This window comes from Camellia sinensis, chromosome 14 (genome assembly GCF_055761805.1).
Source record: "Camellia sinensis isolate YWXY chromosome 14, ASM5576180v1, whole genome shotgun sequence".
Taxonomy (NCBI): Eukaryota; Viridiplantae; Streptophyta; class Magnoliopsida; order Ericales; family Theaceae; genus Camellia; species Camellia sinensis.
The window spans coordinates 13,167,321-13,189,011 of NC_138974.1; the positions used below are offsets into that span (position 1 = coordinate 13,167,321).

Consider the following 21,691-nt stretch of genomic DNA (forward strand, 5'->3'; position numbering starts at 1 on the left):
ATGGCCTCTTCTTCCCGTTCAGCTACCCAGAACATGGCCTCTTCTTCCCGTGGTCTGTTCACTCTCTTTCCCGACCTCAACGAGTCAACAGGAGAGATAACTGGTGCGGTGGCCCGTGAACCTCAACCAAACACCTCTGGTTTTGCTCCGTTGAACTTTCCGATGCGGTCGGTGGAGCAAAAAATGGCAGTACAAACAGATATAGAAGCCAATCAGTATACATTGAAGTCATGTGTGGAGACCATGACTGCGGTCACAAACTTGTCGCACCGGCTTCAGAGTAGGACAAATGAGGTGCAGCAGTTAAACGCCCAACTGGCTCTGCTCCAGCGCATGTATAAGGATGCGCGAGCAGAGATAAGTGTGCTAAAGGCGGAAAATAAGGAGCTGAAGCGGAAGGCCACCGTTATGTTCCGATTTGGAGGGCCGCCATATGCTGCAGTGGAGGAGCAGGGAGGAGTGATCATGCCCAGTGGAGTGGGAAACACGGAGGCAACACCGGCAAGGGCCGCCCAGGACGGAGGCAAGAAGAAAAGACCGGCGGCAGAGTAGAGAAGAAAAAAACCCGCCTGTGGATGTGGTTGTTTGGGTTTTGTTTGTGTTTTTTTTTTTTTTTTTTTTTTTTGTTGTTGTTTTGTGGTGTAAAATGGTGATCGGGGTTGATCCCGAGATGAATAAAATATGGTTTGGTGTGCAAAGCTATATGGTATGAATGGAATTTGAAAAAGATTAAAAATAATGTGAAAGAAAAATAAAGAAAGAAATAATAAAAATATATTTGAAATCAAAATGAAAGAGGGGGGAAATAAGGAAAGTGGTTTGGAGAAAATAAATAAAAATAATGGATTTTGAAATCAAACGGAGGAAAGAGAGGGGACAAGCCCATGTGAGGGAAAGAGGGGTTTAAAGAAAGTGAAGGAGTGGGTTGATTAAAAAAAAGGATTGTGGGTTTGAAAGTGGAAAGATGAGAGAGAGAGAGTGGGGTACATGATGAAGAGAGAGGGATGTCGTGCATGTGTGTGTATGTGGCAGTGTGAATGAGAAAAAGAGAGAGAGAGAGAGCTGTGTTGGGTGACATTACTGCAATTGCTTGGGCTACAGCATTGATCTCTGAGCTGTCCCATTTCAAGAAGGATAAGAATGTTGAGAAGCCTAACAAGGCTGAAAGTACAATCACCTGCAGCTTATGGATGACTTCCTGATTCAGATTTCCACTCTAAAGAACAGCCTGAGTTGGATTCGTTGGCAAAGCAGGTGCCTTCTAATCTGGAATTGTCTGTAATGGATCCACAATCTGATGCTGATTCACTATCCTTGACAAAGCTTCGATCAAGAATCTCTACATTGTTTGAGTGTATGTCTAAGGAGCCTAACATGGAAAAGATTTTGGATGACACCAGACTTGTTGTGCAGGAAACACATGATAGTCTGCATCAGCACTCCATGGGTTGTGTTTTGGAGGAAAGTCACAGTTCTGATGCCACATGTGATAGACAGGCTTGTCCTGAGGGGTCTGAAGAACCGGCAGCGAAGGAAATCTCTATGTCCAAAGATTGTAAGGCAGATGGAGCAACAGTACATACCATTAGCGAAGATTCCCCACTGGGCTCCAGTGAGAGTTCCGATCATGACAATACGGATGGGTAAAGAGATTTTGGGTTTGCGTCGGCGAGGTGGTGAAGAAGAGTGAAGGTATGTGTAGAAAATGCTAGTGGACTAGGTTGAGGTCCGGCGGGCGGCCAAGGCGAAGTTGCCGCCCGCCGGTGAAGCAAAAATACTAGGTTCTAAACCTGCTCTGATACCATGTAGAAATTTAATGTATAAAGAGAAATGCTTGTATTATTGATTGATATATTGAATGTTACAATGATTCCTATATATAGAAGAGTAGGTGGTAGTAGGTGGTAGATGGAGTAGGTAAAGTGGAGGTGGTAGGTGGAGTAGGTGAAGTGGAGGTGGTAGTGGTGTAGTGGGTTAGGTTTAGTGGAGTGAAGTAGGTGATAGGTTTTAACAGTATGGATATATATAAGCGTATGTAGTATATCTAAACACTCATGTCACATGCATACAATGTGTATGCTATATGTATATAACAAAATATTTGTGCTGAGTGTCAAATTAAAACAGTAAAACCTGATTGTCAATGACAACTACTTTTATGAGCTCTTACTGGGATGAAAAATCATAGTTGGTTCTTTGTTACTGTGGTCTGTAGTTAGATTATTTTGTTAAATCTTTCTCACAAGAATAATGGGTAATTATATTTGCATAAATGCTTCCGAGTAATTGACTGGTGCCTTCTTTTCTTTGCCTATTCCTTTGTCTCTTTATCTTTATCTGTTTTGTGTGTGTGTGTGTGTGTGAGGTAATGGTACTAACGAATGACTGTTTGGTTAGTCTACAATGTTCTAGCCCTGGTCAAAAGATGATGCACTGCAAGTTAGTTGTTTGTCTCTTCCCCTGCACTGTGCACCGAGTTCTGGAACTGCATCAATGCTTACTTGCATCCCATGACCATTTTTCTTGTTTGTATTGTTTCCATTCAAGTTTGCTAGATTAAAATTCAAAACTCAGGTGTTTTTGGAGTTCAAAGAAGCATTTTTATATGTCTACTTTATTTCAATGATCTCGGAGTTGGATTTACTTTGTTGTGTTTACTAGCAACTAGTCAAATAATGATATAATGCCAATTAATTTTTAGTTTCTATTTTTAATTTTATGCCAATTAATTAAGTTTTGGAAGTGCATTCATGCTTCCTTTCTAAGAAGCATGGACATAGACATAGACACAAATTTTCAAAAAAATGCAGGATATGACATGTGGGGGATACATGCAGGCATATAATTTTATATATTTATTATATGTCATTTATTTGAGTATTATATATTTATTCTATTTCAAATATTTGTTCTCATCAAATTGATTAACCTTGGGTATGCTACTTCGATGAAAATTAATTAAATAAATAAATGTGATAGTGTGTTCCTAGTGTGTCTGACTAAAAAAAAGAAACTGACTCTAGCATTTCTGGAGTGCATCCGCATGTGTCTGTGTTCAATGTGTCAACACTAGTACATGACCACCGGAGAGGTGCCTGTGCTTCATAGCTTCCTTACATCCCATCCCATGATAATTCTTTTTGTTTTGCATTCTCTTCATTCAAGCTTTATGATTAATTTCAGAACTCTGGTCCTTATGGATTGTATAGTATTATTTTGACTTAGTTCTGGTGGCCATAGAACTATAGTCTATATCTAGTTTATTATGCTTACTAGCAACTAATTAGTGAGAGGTATACCACAACCAAATAAAAGGCCTACAATGCTTTGAATGTTGATTTCTGGTATACTTCTATTTACATGGGGGTAAAATTAGTTCATGGAATTTAGAAATTGTTTTGGATATTTGATATGGTTCAAATGTTTGTCAACAGGATCTACTGCATTTTGTCAATGAGAATCGTCATTCTGAAGTACACGAACCAGAAATGCGACATTTCAACATCTTAATGAGAGTGAGGTATGCTTCATATTTTTCTTGTAAAAATATTTACTGATTTATGTTAGCTTCTGTTGTCTATCTGTGGTTTTATTTCTAAGCCGTCAACGAATAACTTCCTTTCTAATTGCTTCAGTGATTTTGTTTGATGAACTAAGTAGCATGGTTCCATAGAGGAGCTGTGTTTGTGTTGGATGTTTGTTGGACACTGATACTTCTTAGACATACCAGTCACGTATCTGACCCTTCTTGAATTTGTCCATAATCTAAAATTTTTGGATGCTTGGCCAACACTTCTTGGATGGCCATCCAGCACATAATGGGAGCATTGCCCAACACTTAAAGAATAGGATGAAGACATCCCTAAATTTCCAATCTTGAAGGAAAAGTTTGATTTATGTATTTATCTATTGGTTTGTCCTACTTGTTTAGAATTTTGTAGTGTCTGCTTTTCCTTGTTGTATATGTATTTGTGTCCCGTATTGTATCTTCTCTGCTTAGATCTGAATATTTATAATGGCTTTGTAGACGGTGGCTCAGTTTTTAGAGCGTGGAAGTAGTAAAAGGCCTGCCCTTTGCGGAATCAGCCTCTCCACAAAATAGTGGGGGTTGTAAGGCTGCCTACCTCAACTAAACCCAGCTGCATTTAAGATTCTTGTGCACAATGTACAACCCATTATGTACTTGGTCTACCTTTAAGCTTTAGGGAGTAGTCCTTGGAACTTGTGATTTTGGGATCCCATAATTGAAAGATTAAAGCATCTGCATATGGATAGTAAGAGAATGTTGTAGGGTTTCTAGCTTGGAGTCTTGCTTGATTCATACTGCCACTTGATTTCTTTCTCTAGATGTTCGTCAAGTCATCCAAGGATGTGAATCTTGTTCGATACCAGCCGGTGCTGGCCGAATGTACCATTTTAACAAGAAACCAGTACAATAGACCATTTTAGCAAGAAATTGATACAATGGATTGCCAATTCTGTCTCAATTAATTTTCAGCCTGTACTGGACTATTTTGGATATGCAGGAAATTTTACGCACTTTCCAACAGGCAACAACAGTTATAGCAGTTGCAGGCTTGTAGCAGGGAAGAAAAACAGCATGGTAGAGAAGAGAAGTAGCAGCAGAAGGAGGAGAAAGGGAGAAAAGCATTAGAAGTAGGGGAGAAAAGAGGGAAGAACATCAACAGTAGTAGTTGGGAAGTAAAAAGGTAACAACAGAGGAAAGAAGAAGAGACTGAGAGATGTAGAGAAGAATAAATAGAAACTGAGAGAGAGAGAGAGAGAGAGAGAGAGAGAGAGAGCTTTTATTCGTTTTCGAAGTGTAATTTCGTTTTACATCAATAAGGCCTATTTATAGGCTTAATGAGACTACTAAAACACGTAGATATCCTCTAAAACTAAGGCTATCTAACATAGTAAGTTAATAGTACTAAAATTCTATGATTCAATCTTCTAAAAGTCTGATTAAAATCAAAATACAACTAGATTAAATCAAAGATTCCTAAAAGACGAATCCCTTAATATTTACCAACTTCTTGTGGGCCTCACATATTCTTGACTGCATCATTACCCCTGATATTAACATTTTTCGTGGGCATTATTTTGGTGGGTTTGGCAAAAGAAAGCCAACATCATTTTCTGTGCTGCATGCTTGCTTTGATTTGTGACGTTTGGTTGAAAAGAAATATTAGGACCAACCTTTGAGGATAAGTAGTCATGACGGAAGGATCTTTTGGGTCTGGTTCATTTTTTGACTTCTCCATTGGCCACGGTTTCCATTGGAGTTATGGGGGGTGGCTTTGAGTTTTGTTATCACAGATAGCGCAGTGAATGGTTCCTCTGACATCTTAATTTGCACATCTATTGGATGGACCTCTAGGAGGGAAATTTGAACTTGATTTTGACAAGATTGCTACGTGAAATCAAGATAAACTTGCTGTTCGAGAGGGAGATGTGTAAAGCTTACATTGATTTACAATTATTCTTCTGCCTCCTGTCTGAATTCCAAATGTGTGTGATGTTTAAGTTAAGAGCTTCCGAATTAAATCTGAGAATAGTTCTACTGAAATGTATGTTGAGCTGACAATGACATCATGTTACTCTTCTTATTTCAGGCACCAGGTTAATCATTTTGTATCTACATTGCAGCAGTATGTTCAATCACAGTTATCCCATGTATCCTGGTGCAGGTTTCTTGACTGCCTTAAGCATAAGGTTTGAGGCAACGTGTATTCTGATTTCTCTCTAATTTTCTACTTTTAGTTTCATCCATTACATGCTAGACTGGATATTGAGTCTATGTTTTATGTTTTGAAGTGTTTGGGTTTGTTTCAATCTAAGAAGCATGGACATGGACATGGACATTTTGCAACAAATTAGGATAAAGACACAATGAGGATACAACACAATTTATTTATTTATTTATATATTTTTATTTGCTATGTATAAAAAGGGCGTACCCAGTGCACGAAACTCCCGCTTAAGCGGAGTTTGGGTAAGGGTTGATGTACGCAGCCTCACTCCCCGCAAGCGGAGAGGCTGTTTCTGCGACTCAAACCCGTGACCACCAGGTCACCCAGGGGTAGCTTTATTGCTACGCTAGGCCTGCCCTTCATTTTTATTTGCTATGTATATGAATATAAATTTAGATTTTGGAGATATAAGAGGCAACAATGTATATGTGGGTGGGCGTATTTTTGTTTTTCCACTTTCCCCCCTTTGTTTGCATATATTCAACTTTAACTCCAAATCAATTTTCTAAAAATTATATATATATATATATATAAAAACTCATAAAGACGTCCCTATGCGTGTCCAAACACAGGATATGCATGTCTGTGAAGTATCTTGTAAAAAAAAATAAAAAATTGCCCATGCATGTACCTGTGTGTCTATATTTGATACGTGTCAGACATGGACAAGGTATCCATTTTGAAGTGTCCATGTTTTCTAGGTGATGACTCAACCATGGCCTCTTCCTCTAGAAGGGGTAGGTTAAGTTGATGATTTTGAGGCTACTTAACAACAGTCAAGGCAACTATTTGCCGTGCCAGCACGTTAAATTGATTCTCAAACAGTTGAAATCATTCCTCAAGTCATGCAATTCATGTAGCTATAGGGCGTTCATAGTAGTCTTTAATAGCAGCAGCCCAGCCACCACTTCCTCCAAGTGCCATGATCAGGACTCGTGCAAACTCAGATACCAACTGATGTAGAAAAAGCGTGTAGAAGCAGAATTTGAGCTATAAGATAACAGCTTTTTATAATTCTGTTAATTTTAAGAACACCCATAATGTAGAGCAAAAAAGAAGAGAAACTTTGTAAAATTTTATTAACCTCCAAAACTTTGATTATACCCTAGTCTTGTAAGGCTATTTATGAAAGAAAATCCTAATCCTAGTAATCCTTGGAGTGATTAAAAGGAAAAAAAAGAAAAAGCAAATAAAACCAATCCTAAAATGTTAGATTTTGGCTTGACAATAGCCTTGAAGAAAGCAACACAAAACGAGTTACCAAAAATAATAGAAGTATGCAAAATCATAAAAGTGCCCAAAACATAGTTGCATCATTGATTATGTATCTTCTTTTTCTACTCTATATTTTGGGGTACCCTTAAAAGTCATAACCAACAGAATTATGGAAACATGATCTTGCTGTGTGAGTTTTGCTTCTACATACTTTCTTGCATCAACTTGTCACTTTGTTTATCTGATATTGTTGAAGCTATTAATACTGATGGATTTGCTATAATCATGTGTCCATAGAAAGATGACATACATCTAATTTCAGAATTGTTGCTTTGTTGCATGACACCCTTTCACATTTTCTATTTTGACCCTTGGCTTTTGTAGGTGAAAGATATGATGGATCTCAAGTCTGTGCACATGGCATATCTAACTGATTCCCTGCACATGTAAGTTTTTGTTTTTCTATTTCTTGAAGTTTAAGAAGTTATTTTTTGGACCTTTTGTTTGTTTGTTTGTTTTATATGTTTTTGTTTTTGTTTCTATTTTATTATTTTTGGGTTTGTGAGTTAATGTTGTAATATTTACCCTTTTGTAGCAACATCTCTTTTTTATCCTCTCTTTCTCTCTCTCCCGCGCACACACACAAAAGCACAGGAAAGTCGGAAGAAATTGAGAACTGATAGTTGTCTTTCAGATCCCTGAATTTAATCCTTGCTACTGAATTCATAGTCAGACAGAAGTCTGAAAATTATAACTAATAGAGATTGCAGAAGACAGAAGTAAGGGTAGTAGAGAGAATAATCTCTGACATAAATATTATTATCTAACACAGATTACAATACATTAGCTGTACACCAACTTATATAGACCTAATCGTAGGATATAGTTGGCGGTACATTACATGTTTACCACCTCAAATTACATTTAATATTTCCTAGTTCCATTGACATGCAGTCAAAATTTATCATCCAGCACAAGTTTGAGATCACCAATTCTCACCTTGTGATCACAATCTTAGTTATTAGAATCATATGATTCAATTCGATTCGATTTAGTGGGTAATCAACACGAACAGGTTGATGAATAGCAAATAGTTGCAAATCGTGGGTGAATATGAGTGAACTGTGAATCGATCAATTCACTGAAATCGATTTTTTGCCCTTTTTTTTTTTGTTTTTTTAATTATTGGAAAAGGGTTCACACTACCTTTTTAAGGTTTTTAGGGTTACTATATGCCATCCTTTGACTTTCTTTCTTTGTATTTGTAAGTAAACAATGTAAAAAGAGAATTGTATTATTGATTTATGTGTATATTACAAGATTGTTGTATATATTGATTTTGTATATTACAAGCTATTATATAGGAGAGGTGTGAGGTAGGTGAGTGGTGGTAGTGGATGGTAGTGGAGGTGGTGGGTGGTAGTGGAGATGGTAAGTGTGTTAGGTTTAGTGGAGTGGATGTAGTGGGTTAGGTTAGTGGGTTAGGTTTAGTGTACATTAACAGCCCCCCTCAAACTCAAGGAGGATAGGAACTAACCAACTTGAGTTTGAAGAGAGTAACAAAACAGAAAAGTAAACTGATAAATAAAAAACAAAACAGGATAGGAGACACGGTATGGTCGTGTCGGACCGTTGTAGCAGACAGTTTACGGGGTCATGTCGGACCGTTGTAGCAGACAGTTTACGGGGTCGTGTCGGACTGTTGTAGAAGACACTGTGTGGTCGTGTCAGACCGATGTAGAAGACAGTTTATGGGGTCATGTCGGACCGTTGGAGCAGACAGTTTACGGGGTCATGTCGGACCGTTGTTGAAGACAGTTTACGGGGTCATGTCGGACCGTTGGAGAAGACAGTTTGCGGGGTCATGTCGGACCGTTGTAGAAGACAGACAGTTTACGGGGTCATGTTGGACCGTTGTAGCAGGACAGTTTACGAGGTCATGCCGGACCGGTGTAGAAGACAGTTTACGGGGTCATGTCGGACCGTTGTAGAAGACAGTTTACGAGGTCATGTCGGACCGATGTAGAAGACAGTTTACGAGGTCATGTCGGACCGTTGTAGAAGACAGTTTACGAGGTCATGTCGGACCGATGTAGAAGACAGTTTACGAGGTCATGTCGGACCGTTGTAGAAGACAGTTTATGGGGTCATGTCGGACCGTTGTAGAAGGTTGTGGTGATGTACCAAGGGGGCGACTTAGGGAGTGCGCCATGAGTGACTTATACATGATACTGTGTATAACCCCCCCTCAAACTCAAATAGGTGTGAAGATAGAAACCTATTTGAGGTTGAAACAAAGGGATTGATAAAGCTGACCGGTGTAGAAGACACTGTATGAGTGTGTATATAGGCTGCCCAAAAAAAAATATACATGGATGTAGATATCGAGCCCTCAAAAGTCGTGCCCTTAAAAGGTGTGCCCAATCTGTCAAAAGGCGTGCCATCAAAAGGCGTGCTCGATGCATCAAAAGGCGTGCCAGATATGATGGCGAGGCACGTGAGTGCCTTGGCTGGCGTGCCCGGTTGTCTGGTGTCAAGAGGCGCGCGATGCGCGTGGCTGCCTCTGTGTCATGGTCTTTATAAACCGAAGCGGAGGAGGCAGAAATTGAGACAGAAAAACTGAGAGAAACCTCTGAAAATTTCTTCGTTTTGCTGAGAAAGAGAGGTCGTTTTGCTGAGAGAGATAGTCTGTAACACTCTGTTGTGAGAGATATTCTGTAACACTCTGTTGCCCAGAAAATGGCCTCGTCTTCCCGTGGGCTGCTCACTCTCTTTCCCGATCTCAACGAGTCCACAGGAGAGAGAACTGGTGCGGTGTCCCGTGAACTTCAACCAAACACCACTGGGTTTGCTCCGTTGAACTTTCCGATGCAGTCGGTGGAGCAAAAAATGGCAGTGCAAACGGATGTGGAGGCGAATCAGTATACTTTGAAGGCATGTGTGGAGTCCATGACGGCGGTCACAAACTTGTCGCACCGGCTGCAGAGTAGGACAAATGAGGTGCAGCAATTAAACGCCCAACTGGCTCTGCTCCAACGCATGTATAAGGATGCGCGAGCAGAGATAAGCGTGCTAAGGGCAGAAAACAAGGAGATGAAGCGGAAGGCCACCGTGATGTTCCGATTTGGAGGGCCGCCATATGCTGCAGTGGAGGAGCAAGGAGTAGTGATCATGCCCAGTGGAGTGGGAAACACGGAGGCAACACCGGCAAGGGCCGCCCAGGACGGAGGCAAGAAGAAGAGACTGGCGGAATAGGCGAAGAAGTGAGGTTGGTGGGTGGCCGGCTGCAGAAAACAAACCGTTTGGTGTTTTGTTTTTTTTTTTTTTTGTTTTGTTTTGTTTTGTTTTGTTTTTTTTTTGTGTAAAAGTGTGACCGGGGTTGATCCCTGAGATTAATAAAATATGTTGGTTGTAGAAATTGGTAAATTGTTGGCAATGGGTTTGTTTGTTTGTTGTTGTTGTTGTTTTTTTTTTTTTTTTTTTTTTTTGTTTTTGTTTTTTTGAAGAATAAGAATAATAACAAGAATAAGAAAATGGGATCATGAAGTGGGCGGTGGTGAGAGGTGGTGGAATGATGGGTGCACATGGGTTGGTCGAGTGGGTTTAAAAGAAATGTAGCCGACACTGTGAGAGAGAGAGCTTCTCTGTATTGGGGTGGAGTGGGATTAAAGAAATAAAAGAAAAATAATAAATGGAGCCGACACTGTGAGAGAGGAATAAAGTGTGTTTCAAAAAAAAAAAAAAAAAATGAGAGAGAGAAAGAGTGGGTGGAGTAAAATATTAAAAATGTTTGAGTGGGTGATATGATGTAGCCAAGTTTGCTCCTCAGATCCTTCTCCTCTGTTCTCTCTTTCGACCTCTCTCTGTGTTATATCTTCGCATCCTTGTTTTATCATCTCCAGTTTGAGAGAATGGAAACTTTCCTATTCACTTCCGAATCTGTGAATGAGGGTCACCCAGACAAGCTCTGTGAACCAGATGAACTGAAGCACAGAGGAGGTCGGACATGGCGGCGTTGTCGACGGCGCATATGGTGATGGTGGTGCGGCGGTTGATCTCGGCGGCGAGGTGGGTGACGGTGAGGTAGTGGTTGAAGGTGGAGAAGTCGGGGTGTTGGGCGAGGATGCGGGTGATGTTGGTTGATGGTCTCGGCTAGAGAGAGAGAGAGTGTGAGGGTGTGTGTCTTCTCCCCTTCTAACCCGTGTGTCTATGTGTGTTTGTGCTGGGTGTATCTCCCCCCCTCGTGTAGAGGTCCGGCGGGCGGCCAAGGCGAGGCTGCCGCCCGCCGGTGAAGCAGAATGAATAGGTTCTTAACCTTGCTCTGATACCATGTAAGTAAACAATGTAAAAAGAGAATTGTATTATTGATTTATGTGTATATTACAAGATTGTTGTATATATTGATTTTGTATATTACAAGCTATTATATAGGAGAGGTGTGAGGTAGGTGAGTGGTGGTAGTGGATGGTAGTGGAGGTGGTGGGTGGTAGTGGAGATGGTAAGTGTGTTAGGTTTAGTGGAGTGGATGTAGTGGGTTAGGTTAGTGGGTTAGGTTTAGTGTACATTAACAGTATTTACTCTCAAAGATTCAAACCCTGGGGGAACAAAAAAAAAAAAGAACCTTCTCTCTCTACAAATTCTAGGCTAACATATTCAACTTCATCGAAGTGTTTGCAATTATAAAAAGAATCTTTTTAAGGAGTTAGGTGAGATTTTTGAAAATGTCTGGAGATTTGGGTTTCCTCACCTCACTTTGATGTGAGAATTCTATTACTTTAGTTGTAAAGAGTTTAAAACATCATTGTTGAGTTATTGTTACTTGGAAATTGGGAGTTTGTCTTTGTTTACTCTCCTCATTTAGAATGGTTGATAAGAAATATTTAAAAGGGAAAAGGTAAGGCTGTGATCTTACATGAGAACTCATGTTAATTTCTTACCTATTAAACCGTGTAATCATCATTTAAAATGTAAGAATTTATGTAATTTATGTATTATTGATTTATTGATTGATATTGATTCTGTTACAATTGATTGATTATATAGATGTAGGTTAGGTGGTGGTAGGTGAGGAGTAGGTGAGTGTAGTAGGTGAGTGTGTGGTAGGTGATGGTAAGTGTGTGGTAGGTAATGGTAAATTCTAACAGCCCCCCGCAAACTCAAGGAGGATAGAAACTAACCAACTTGAGTTTGAAGAGAGGAACAAAACAAGAAAATACATAAAAATAAACAAGAAAATACAGAAAAATAAAAAAGGATAGGAGACACTGTATGGTCGTGTCAGACCATTGGTGAAGACACTGAATGGTGGTGTCATAACGTTGTAGAGGACACTGTATGGTGGTGTCATAACGTTGTAGAGGACACTGGATGGCGGTGTCAGACCGATGTAGAAGACAGTTTATGGGGTCATGTCGGACCGTTGTAGCAGACAATGTTGTGACAGTTGTTGTGACAGTTTACGGAGTCTTGCTGGACCCTTGTAGAAACTAACCGGAATCAATGTCGGGACAGTTTACAGAGTCTTGTCGGACCCATAAAGGAGCTAACCGGAATCAATGTCGGGACAGTTTACAGAGTCTTGTCGGACCCATAAAGGAGCTAACCGGAATCAATGTCGGGACAGTTTACAGAGTCTTGTCGGACCCCTTAAAAAGTCGCACCCTCAAAAGGTGCGCCCAATTTTTCAAAAGGCGTGCCATCAAAAGGCGTGCCCAATCTATCAAAAGGCGTGCCGGACATGATGGCGAGGCACGTGGGCGCCTTGGCTTGCGCGCCCGGTTGTCGGCTGGTGGCAAGAGGCGCGCGATGCGCGTGGCTGCCTCGGCTATAAGACGGAGGCTGAGGCTGAGGCAAAAAAAAAACCTGCGAGAGATATTCTGAGAGAGATTTCTGAGAGAGATTCTGTAACACTCTGTTTTCTGAGAGATATTTCTGAGAGAGATATTTCTGAGAGAGATTCTGTAACACTCTGTTTTTTGAGAGATATTTCTGAGAGAGATACTGTGTAACACTCTGTTGCCTAGAAAATGGCTTCATCGTCTTCCCGCGGGCTGCTCACCCTCTTTCCCGACCTCAATGAGTCAACGAGAGAGAGAACTGGTGCGGTGGCACTGGAAATTCATCCAAGCGCCCCGGAGTTTGCTCCGTTGAACTTTCCGATGCGGTCGGTGGAGCAAAGAATGGCAGTGCAGTCGGATGTGGAGGCCAATCAGTATACTCTGAAGGCATGTGTGGAAAGCATGACGGCGGTCACAAACTTGTCGAACCGGCTGCAGAGTAGGACAAATGAGGTGCAGCATGTAAACTCCCAGCTGGCTCTGCTCCAACGCATGTATAAGGATGCGCGAGCAGAGATAAGCGTGCTAAGGGCAGAAAACAAGGAGCTGAAGCGGAAGGCCACCGTGATGTTCCGATTTGGAGGGCCGCCAGATGCTGCAGTGGAGGAGTATGGGGGAGTGAACGTGCTCGGTGGACGAGGAAGCACGGAGACCGGACTGGCACGGGACACCCAAGATAAAAGTAAGAAGAAGAGACCTGCAGTAGAATAGAGAAGGGAAAAGAAAAATCCCACTGTGGGTGTGGTTGTGTTGTTTTTTTTTTTTTTTTTTTTTTTTTTTGGTGTAAAATGGTGATCGGGGTGAGGCCCGATATGAATAAAATGAGTTTGGTTTATGATTTGTTTGTTTTTTTTTTATTTTTTATTTTTATTTTTATTTTATGTTTAAATAGATATGTGATAAAATAAATGAAATTATAAAATTAATGGGGAACAAGTTGGCAGAAGAAAAGTGTAAAAGAGATGATGGGAAAGAGTAAAAGAAATGGGGGAGAAATGATGAAAGAGGAGGTGCATGTGCGTGGTCAGTGTCTGCCACATTTTTATTAAAGTACTATTTCGACAAGCATATTTTGATGAAAGAGAGTGAGTCTGTTTGTGCCGTGAGTGAGTGTGGATGTATCAGTGTGATGATTAAAAAAAAAACTGTTGGTGTTAGAAATCCCGTGGGTGTGTGTGAGTGTGGGTCACAAGAAAAAGAGGGATAGAGAGAGAGGTTGATGCCGAGAGGTCCACAGAGAGAAGTTGATTTTCTTGAGTGCTGTTACTCAGCACATTCTGAAGCTCATCAGCAAAGATGGAACCATTCTTATCAATATCAAACACAGAAAACGCCTCTTTCAGATTCTCCAAAACCTCATTGGAATCGATGTCCTTGGTGTTGAGCTCGATGAACTCGTCCAAATCGATGACTCCATCGCCATCAGAATCGACCTCTCGGATCATGGTCTGGAGTTCGTCATCGGTGGCGGAGTAGCCGAGGCTGGAGAGGATGGATCCGAGCTCGGAGGAGGAGATGTTGCCGTCACCATTGACGTCGAATTTGTTGAAGACTTGCTTGAGTTCTTCCTCGATGGGGGCGCGAGAGTTGAGGGAAGAAGAGCGAGAGATGGCATGGGGTTGTTGTCCATTGTGGAGGACAAACATCAGATCGAGGATTGCGACGGCCCTGAGCTTGGAGTCGTCCAAATCGCACTTGGTGGAAACGTCGACGCCGCGGACAACATCGAGAAGCTTGTGGCATCCTTCAGGTATGAAGACAGCGACGGAGAGAGAGAGGCCGGTCTGAAGCACCCAGAGTCCCTGAAGGCAGAGGGAAACCCCAAGGGCGAGGTCGGCGACGAAGAGCCTGGGGTGGCAGGATGAGGGTGTGTTGCTCATCGGAGATGTACTAGTGCTAGTGGATAAACGCAACCAGTAGAGCTGTCTTTGAGTGAAATGGAGAAGAAGATGGTGGTGGGATGAAAAGGTTGGCGCCGGTGACGGCGATGCACCAGCGACGGCGAATCACGACGGTGATGGTTGGTGGTACAGGAGGGAAGGCAGCATCGCTGGAGGAGCGACGTGATGAGGACAGTGTACAGTGGCGGAGCTTTGTTGGAGAAAAAACAAGCTGGGTTTTGCCCCAGAAAAGAGAGTTGCCGAGAGAGAGAGCAGCGGAGTGAAGGTATGGGTAGAGGTCCGGCGGGCGGCCAAGGCGAGGCTGCCGCCCGCCGGTGAAGCAGAATTATTAGCTTCTCAACCTTGCTCTGATACCATGTAAGAATTTATGTAATTTATGTATTATTGATTTATTGATTGATATTGATTCTGTTACAATTGATTGATTATATAGATGTAGGTTAGGTGGTGGTAGGTGAGGAGTAGGTGAGTGTAGTAGGTGAGTGTGTGGTAGGTGATGGTAAGTGTGTGGTAGGTAATGGTAAATTCTAACATAAAACAACATTTTCATTGATTGAAGTCTAAATATTTTTTATTTGTAAGATATATTTAACAATTTAAGTGTATAGATATAATTTTTATGCAATTTAGAAAAAGTGACCAAATCTTTACGATTTACGATTCGATTTGCAATTCATCTTGATTCATGATTCCTAATGATCACAATCACTCTTGGTAGTGATTAACTAACCATTTTCCAAGTATTCATCGTATTTCTGAGGTTGATACCTGTAGAAAATCAATGTATAAAGAGAAAAATACAGAGAGAATAAATGTATCTGATGATCTTATTATTGATTGATGTACATTGATGTTATGTATTACAAATGGTGAGTGGCTCATTATATAGGAGAGGGTGAGTGTAGTAGGTGAGGAGTAGGTGGTGGTAGGTGATGGTAAATTGGTGGTAGGTGATGGTAAATTCTAACAGCCCCCCGCAAACTCAAGGAGGATAGAAACTAACCAACTTGAGTTTGAAGAGAGGAACAAAACAAGAAAATACATAAAAATAAAAAAGGATAGGAGACACTGTATGGTCGTGTCAGACCATTGGTGAAGACACTGAATGGTGGTGTCATAACGTTGTAGAGGACACTGTATGGGGGTGTCATAACGTTGTAGAGGACACTGTATGGTGGTGTCATAACGGTGTAGAGGACACTGGATGGCGGTGTCAGACCGATGTAGAAGACAGTTTATGGGGTCATGTCGGACCGTTGTAGAAGACAGTTTACGGGGTCATGTCGGACCGTTGTAGAAACTAACCGGAATCAATGTCGGGACAGTTTACAAAGTCTTGTCGGACCCATGAAGGAGCTAACCGGAATCAATGTTGGGACAATTTACAGAGTCTTGTCGGACCCTTGTAGAAACTAACCGGAATCAATGTCGGGACAGTTTACAGAGTCTTGTCGGACCCTTGTAGAAACTAACCGGAATCTATGTCGGGACAGTTTACAGAGTCTTGTCGGACCCTTGTAGAAACTAACCGGAATCTATGTCGGGACAGTTTACAGAGTCTTGTCGGACCCATAAAGGAGCTAACCGGAATCAATGTCGGGACAGTTTACAGAGTCTTGTCGGACCCTTAAAAAGTCGCACCCTCAAAAGGTGTGCCCAATTTTTCAAAAGGCGTGCCATCAAAAGGCGTGCCCAATCCATAAAAAGGCGTGCCATCAAAAGTCGTGCCCGACAGAAAGCGTCGAGCCATCAAAAGGTGAGCCGGAGACGCGGCGAGGCACGTGAGCGACAGAGCGACGTGTCGGCCGCGTCGTCTGTGTCAATATAAACCAATGCAGAGGCGGAGGAAACCAAACCAGACTGAAACCTCTGAACTTGTTATTCTGAAACAATCTGTAAATACTCTGTATCCAACCCTTCTCGGAAACACTCAGCAACCCAAAAAACATGGCCTCTTCTTCCCGTTCAGCTACCCAGAATATGGCCTCTTCATCCCGAGGTCTACTCACTCTCTTTCCCGACCTCAATGAGTCAACAAGAGAGAGAACTGGTGCGGTGGCCAGTGAACCTCAACCAAACACCTCTGTGTTTGCTCCGTTGAACTTTCCGATGCGGTCGGTGGAGCAAAAAATGGCGGTGCAAACTGATATTGAGGCCAATCAGTATACTTTGAAGTCCTGTGTGGAGACGATGACGGCAGTCACAAACTTGTCGCACCGGCTGCAGAGCAGGACAAATGAGGTGCAACAGTTAAACTCCCAGCTGGCTCTGCTCCAACGCATGTATAAGGATGCGCGAGCAGAGATAAGTGTGCTAAAGGCGGAAAACAAGGAGTTGAAGCGGAAGGCCACCGTGATGTTCCGATTTGGAGGGCTGCCATATGCTGCAGTGGAGGAGCAGGGAGTAGTGATCATGCCCAGTGGACAAGGAAGTACTGAGGCAACACCGGCAAGGGCCGCCCAGGACGGAGGCAAGAAGAAGAGACCCGCGGCAGAGTAGAGAAGAAAAATCCCACCTGTGGATGTGGTTTTTGTGGTTTTGTTTGGTTGTTGTTTTTTTTTTTTTTTTTTTTTTTTTTTGGTGTAAAATTGTGATCGGGGTTGATCCCGGCATGAAGAAATGACAAGTTTGTGGAATGTTGTTGGTGTTATTTTGTGTTGTTGTTTTGGTGAAGAATAAAAATAAAATAAAAGAAAACAATGGAGAAAGAAAATAGATAAAAATATTTGTGGAGAAGTGATATGAAAAACATCGGTGTGATTGGTTTTTTTTTTTTTTTTTTTTTTTTTTGTGTGGAATATAAAAAAAATAATAAGAAGATAATGGGAAAATGGTGATGCTCACTAACAATGGTAGGGATAGGGGAAATATATGATAATAAAAATATATAGATATATATATATTAAAAAAAAAAAAAAAAAAAAGAGTGTAACGTGGGTGGAATAAATTAAGGAAAAGGATGGAAGACAATATCTGGTGGAGAGAGGGACCAGAGAGAGAGGGAGTGGATTGATTAAAAAGGATGAAGAGTAGTTAAATGATAAAAAAAGAGAACAGAAAATAAAAAAGACCAGAGATGTTTGAAACTATATGGTGGTTTTGATCAAAAACCGTGGGCCAAATTACCACCCACGTGAGTCCCCTTTCCCATGTACCAACATCAATCAGCGCATCTTTACCAGCACAAGGCCATGTAAACTCCATGTCCTTTAGTGATTCTGTCTGCAGTGCTATAGCCTCTCTCTCTCTAGAACAGAGATAGAGGGATGATGTTTATAGGTGTGCAATCCGGATTGACGGGCTCCGATTATGGGATGTGCCATGTTCACCGTTGATGTTGCTGCTGGAGTCCATGCTCTGAGCTCCGTGATGGTGACTCGTGGTGCAAGGGGTTAGTGACGCCGTTGGGGTAGTCGGAGCGTTGAAGGATTTGAGGTGGAAAAGGGTTTGAGGTGAGAACGACAAGGTCCACGAAGACGATGAAGAAGACGACGTCGTCTCGGTCAGATGCCTTCCGATCTCCAGTTTTCCGGCCAAAAGTCGTGAGAATCATACTGGCCGACGCCGACGCCACTGACTCTTCCAGTGACGACGAACCACAGGTTGTGAGAGTGAAGAGACACATCAGAGAGATCAATTTCAAGCAATCGCCTAAATCAGTAGCCAATCCAAGCAGTAAGAAGCGAAGCCACAGGACTATACGGTCGCCGGAATCTGACGTCACTCGCCAGAAAAAAGTTCCGCGGCGTCCGCTAGAGGCCGTGGGGGCGTTGGGCGGCGGAGATCTGAGACCCGACCCGGAGAAAGCGGGTCTGGCTTGGGACTTTTGATACGCCTGAGGAAGCCGCCACGGTGTACGACCGAGCTGCCTCCGTCGGATGGGGACACCTGGGCAAAGTGGAACTTGCTCTCCCGCCATTGCAGCAGGCTCTGACCATACTGCTGATGTCCCTATGTCTGAAGTGATTTCAGATGAGTTTGCTTTTGGAAGCCACACAGTAGAGAGGATTGTGGTGATGATCTTGAGCTTACTCTTGGGAGCTCAAGGACCAGGTAAAGAAATGCTGAGCAGAAAAGATGGCGTGGGTTGACGTTGGCCAGAACACGGCGTCGGTGGCTGTCGTGTGGGCCGACGGAGGGAAGGTATGTGTAGAGGTCCGGCGGGCGGCCAAGGCGAGGCTGCCGCCCGCCGGTAAAACAGAATGACTAGGTTGTTAACCTTGCTCTGATACCATGTAGAAAATCAATGTATAAAGAGAAAAATACAGAGAGAATAAATGTATCTGATGATTGATCAACTTTTTGCAGAGGAGATGAATCTCTGCTAAAGAATATATCCTCCAAATTCATTTCAAGATGTTGAATGACATCCCTGATCTTCCATGGGATCATAACTACAACTTATTGTTGCTGTGATCTTTCCTCAATCTTTCATTTATGTGCTGCACTTAATTTTTTTATAATGCAATATAGGGAACTCAGTAGGATTGAACTTGCTCTGATACCACTGAATGCAATCCAAAACTATAAATACATGTTGGAGCTGCAAGAAAACAAGCCCTAGGGACTGTAATGAACCCTAGAAGGGTAGTAGAGAGAATAATCTCTAAAATCGATATTTTAATTCAACAAAGGTTGCCATACATTAGCTGCACACCGACTTATGCAGATCTAATTGCATGCTTACCACCTTAAACAAACATATTTAATCCTTCCTATTTCCAAGGTGACAACAATAGAAATCTTAAACACTGAACAAGGAAAAGGGGATTTCTTTGGAATAAATGAATAATTTAAAGAGGGGAGGAGAGGATTAAAACAAGGGAAATTCTAGTAGAACATAAATGATTTCATGATTGGCTTTATAGAAAAGATACGGTTGTGGGATGGCAAAATAAGATTGTGCATCCAACCAAAATAGTTATGGTTAGCATAGTTGTTAACTTCTTGTTTTCATCATTATCATCGTTAATAGATGTAGTACCATTTAATTTTTATATAAATTCTTTATGATGTTTTTGTGATTATCCAAAGATACGTCTTCTACAGCTACTCTCAAAATTTCTATTTTTTTTTTAGTACTACTATCTTGTTTGTTGTTCGTTGGTGTCATGATTTGAAGTTGATTGTTAGCATTTCCTCTTCAGATGTTTCTTGTCTGATGAGCTGCAGTCCATAGCCAGCATTATCGAAAACATTTTGCAGTGTGCACTAGAGTTCAGGGCTTGTCTGATAGGATCCATGTATGATGCTGGACTTGATGGAAATTTTTCAGATAAACTCTCTCGGATCAACATTTCCCAGGTGGGTCTCATGTCTTGATTTCTTACTTACAATTTTTAATTTTTATTTTTTTGCTTTAATAAATTTAGTATATTACTTTGGTTTGTGGAGACATACGCAGGGGTATTCTGGCATAATAATTATGAGATCTTCAATTTTGAAACTGCTCATAATCTAGAATGGGTTTCCCACAGTTGGCATTTTGAATGTAATTGTAGTGCTTTCAAATTTGTACTTTGCTTCCAATTGTACTTCCCTTTGTCAAACATGGCCCTAAGATATTGAAATATAACTTTCTTATGTACTATAAAAGGTAAAATTATTAGGAAAAATTCAGATCCAGCCTCCGCCCAAGATAGAGCAGTGTTGATATTCTATAAGCATTGGATATTGAAACTTCTTCACATGTATCATCTATTCATGTTCAAATTAATTGTAGAATTTTGTATTTGATAGCTTCAATTGATTATGGTTTTATTTGGTTTGGTTTGTAGAGTACAAACAGAGGCAGAAAGTAACCAAACTCTAACCCCTAATTGTTGATGACTTGCAGGTGCTTGCCATAAAGCGAACGTTTGATAAAAATCTCAAAGAGCTGCATTTGTGTTATCTCAAGACACCAAAACACAGGGAGTTTGCTCTTTCGCATTTCTGGAGTTATCTCAATTTTAATGAGTACTACTCAGATGTTAGTAACGAAACAAGTCACTACGCTTTTTCAGTCTAATGTTGTGTTCCACTCTGGTGATGATGAGCAGTTAAATGGGGTCAAAACTCCATTGATGAATCTCACACTATCTTCAATTTAGAGTCTCAAATTATGATTTGATCTCAACTGTTGCATCTAAATCACTTCACATCAAAACATTCACAATTCACACTCTATTCGCTTGATCACTATGCCCCTTTTGAGTAATGAAGCTATTGATAAATGGAGATTGGAGCGTGGGACTTTATGGAGGCTATTGGGTCTATGGTGTGTAATGATGTCAAGGGTGTTTGGAGCAATGATCAAGCATGTTGAAGTTTGTGGTGGGCTAAATTCTACGTATGCTTGGGTTAGAGGTTGTAATTGTTATTATTTGAGCCTTGTAACCATACGACTAAATAGAAATTTGTTTTTGGGTGTTCGGATTGTGAATCTTGCCCTATATAAGTGGCCTTCTATAGGATTTTCATGTCAAATGTGTCTCATAGTTTAGAAAGCTCTTTTCTTTTCTTTTCTTTTTTATTGAGATTTCTAGAATTGATTGTTTAATCTCCTAATTGATTGATGGATAAATTGATTTGTGATTGGTTATTTGTTGAGCAATTGTTTAAATTCAGTAAAATTCTTCACTTGACCAAATTTTATTTTGGCATTGATTTTGAGAATTTGGTCATTTTTAAATTGGCTTTTGATTGGCAAGTCCAAAAAAATTATTATTGAGAAAGTCCAAAAAGGCATTTCCATATGTTCTGGGTTATTGTTCAAAGATAATACGTTCTGGGTTAGCAGAAGGTAAATGAGCTGTGGGATATTTGGGGTGGGTTTGTGATATCCAAACTCATGAAAGAAAGCTCTTGACATGGATTTGGCTTCTCTAATATGGATCAATGGTCAAACCAAATGTTTAATGTTGTGTTTGAGTCATAAATTTGAATAGAAATTTAAAAAATGAAAAGCAAAGAGAGAGAGATGAAGAAAAATTTTAGTTTATAT

General features: G+C 41.0%; 2 protein-coding genes across 4 annotated transcripts in view; one reads left to right on the top strand and one right to left on the bottom strand.

Moving 5' to 3' along the window:
- Window positions 1-21,289, top strand: part of LOC114314610 (uncharacterized) — a 46,063-nt gene extending 24,774 nt beyond the window's left edge. For 2 of the 3 annotated variants that reach the window (XM_082906548.1, XM_082906551.1), the window contains exons 10-14: window positions 3,435-3,520; window positions 5,616-5,715; window positions 7,353-7,414; window positions 19,854-20,010; window positions 20,543-21,289. In XM_082906548.1, the coding sequence (XP_082762674.1) occupies window positions 3,435-3,520; window positions 5,616-5,715; window positions 7,353-7,414; window positions 19,854-20,010; window positions 20,543-20,716 (579 nt within the window). In that variant the 3' untranslated portion in view covers window positions 20,717-21,289. Of the gene's footprint in view, window positions 1-3,434; window positions 3,521-4,526; window positions 4,714-5,615; window positions 5,716-7,352; window positions 7,415-19,853; window positions 20,011-20,542 lie in introns of those variants that run through there. The other variant, XM_082906550.1, reaches the window with a different exon arrangement.
- On the bottom strand, window positions 13,805-15,237 carry LOC145807757 (uncharacterized). Its single transcript, XM_082906552.1, has one exon. It carries the CDS (start codon window positions 14,683-14,685, stop codon window positions 13,960-13,962), a length of 726 nt encoding a protein of 241 aa, XP_082762678.1. The 5' UTR covers window positions 14,686-15,237; the 3' UTR covers window positions 13,805-13,959.
- Window positions 21,290-21,691: the final 402 nt, after the last annotated feature.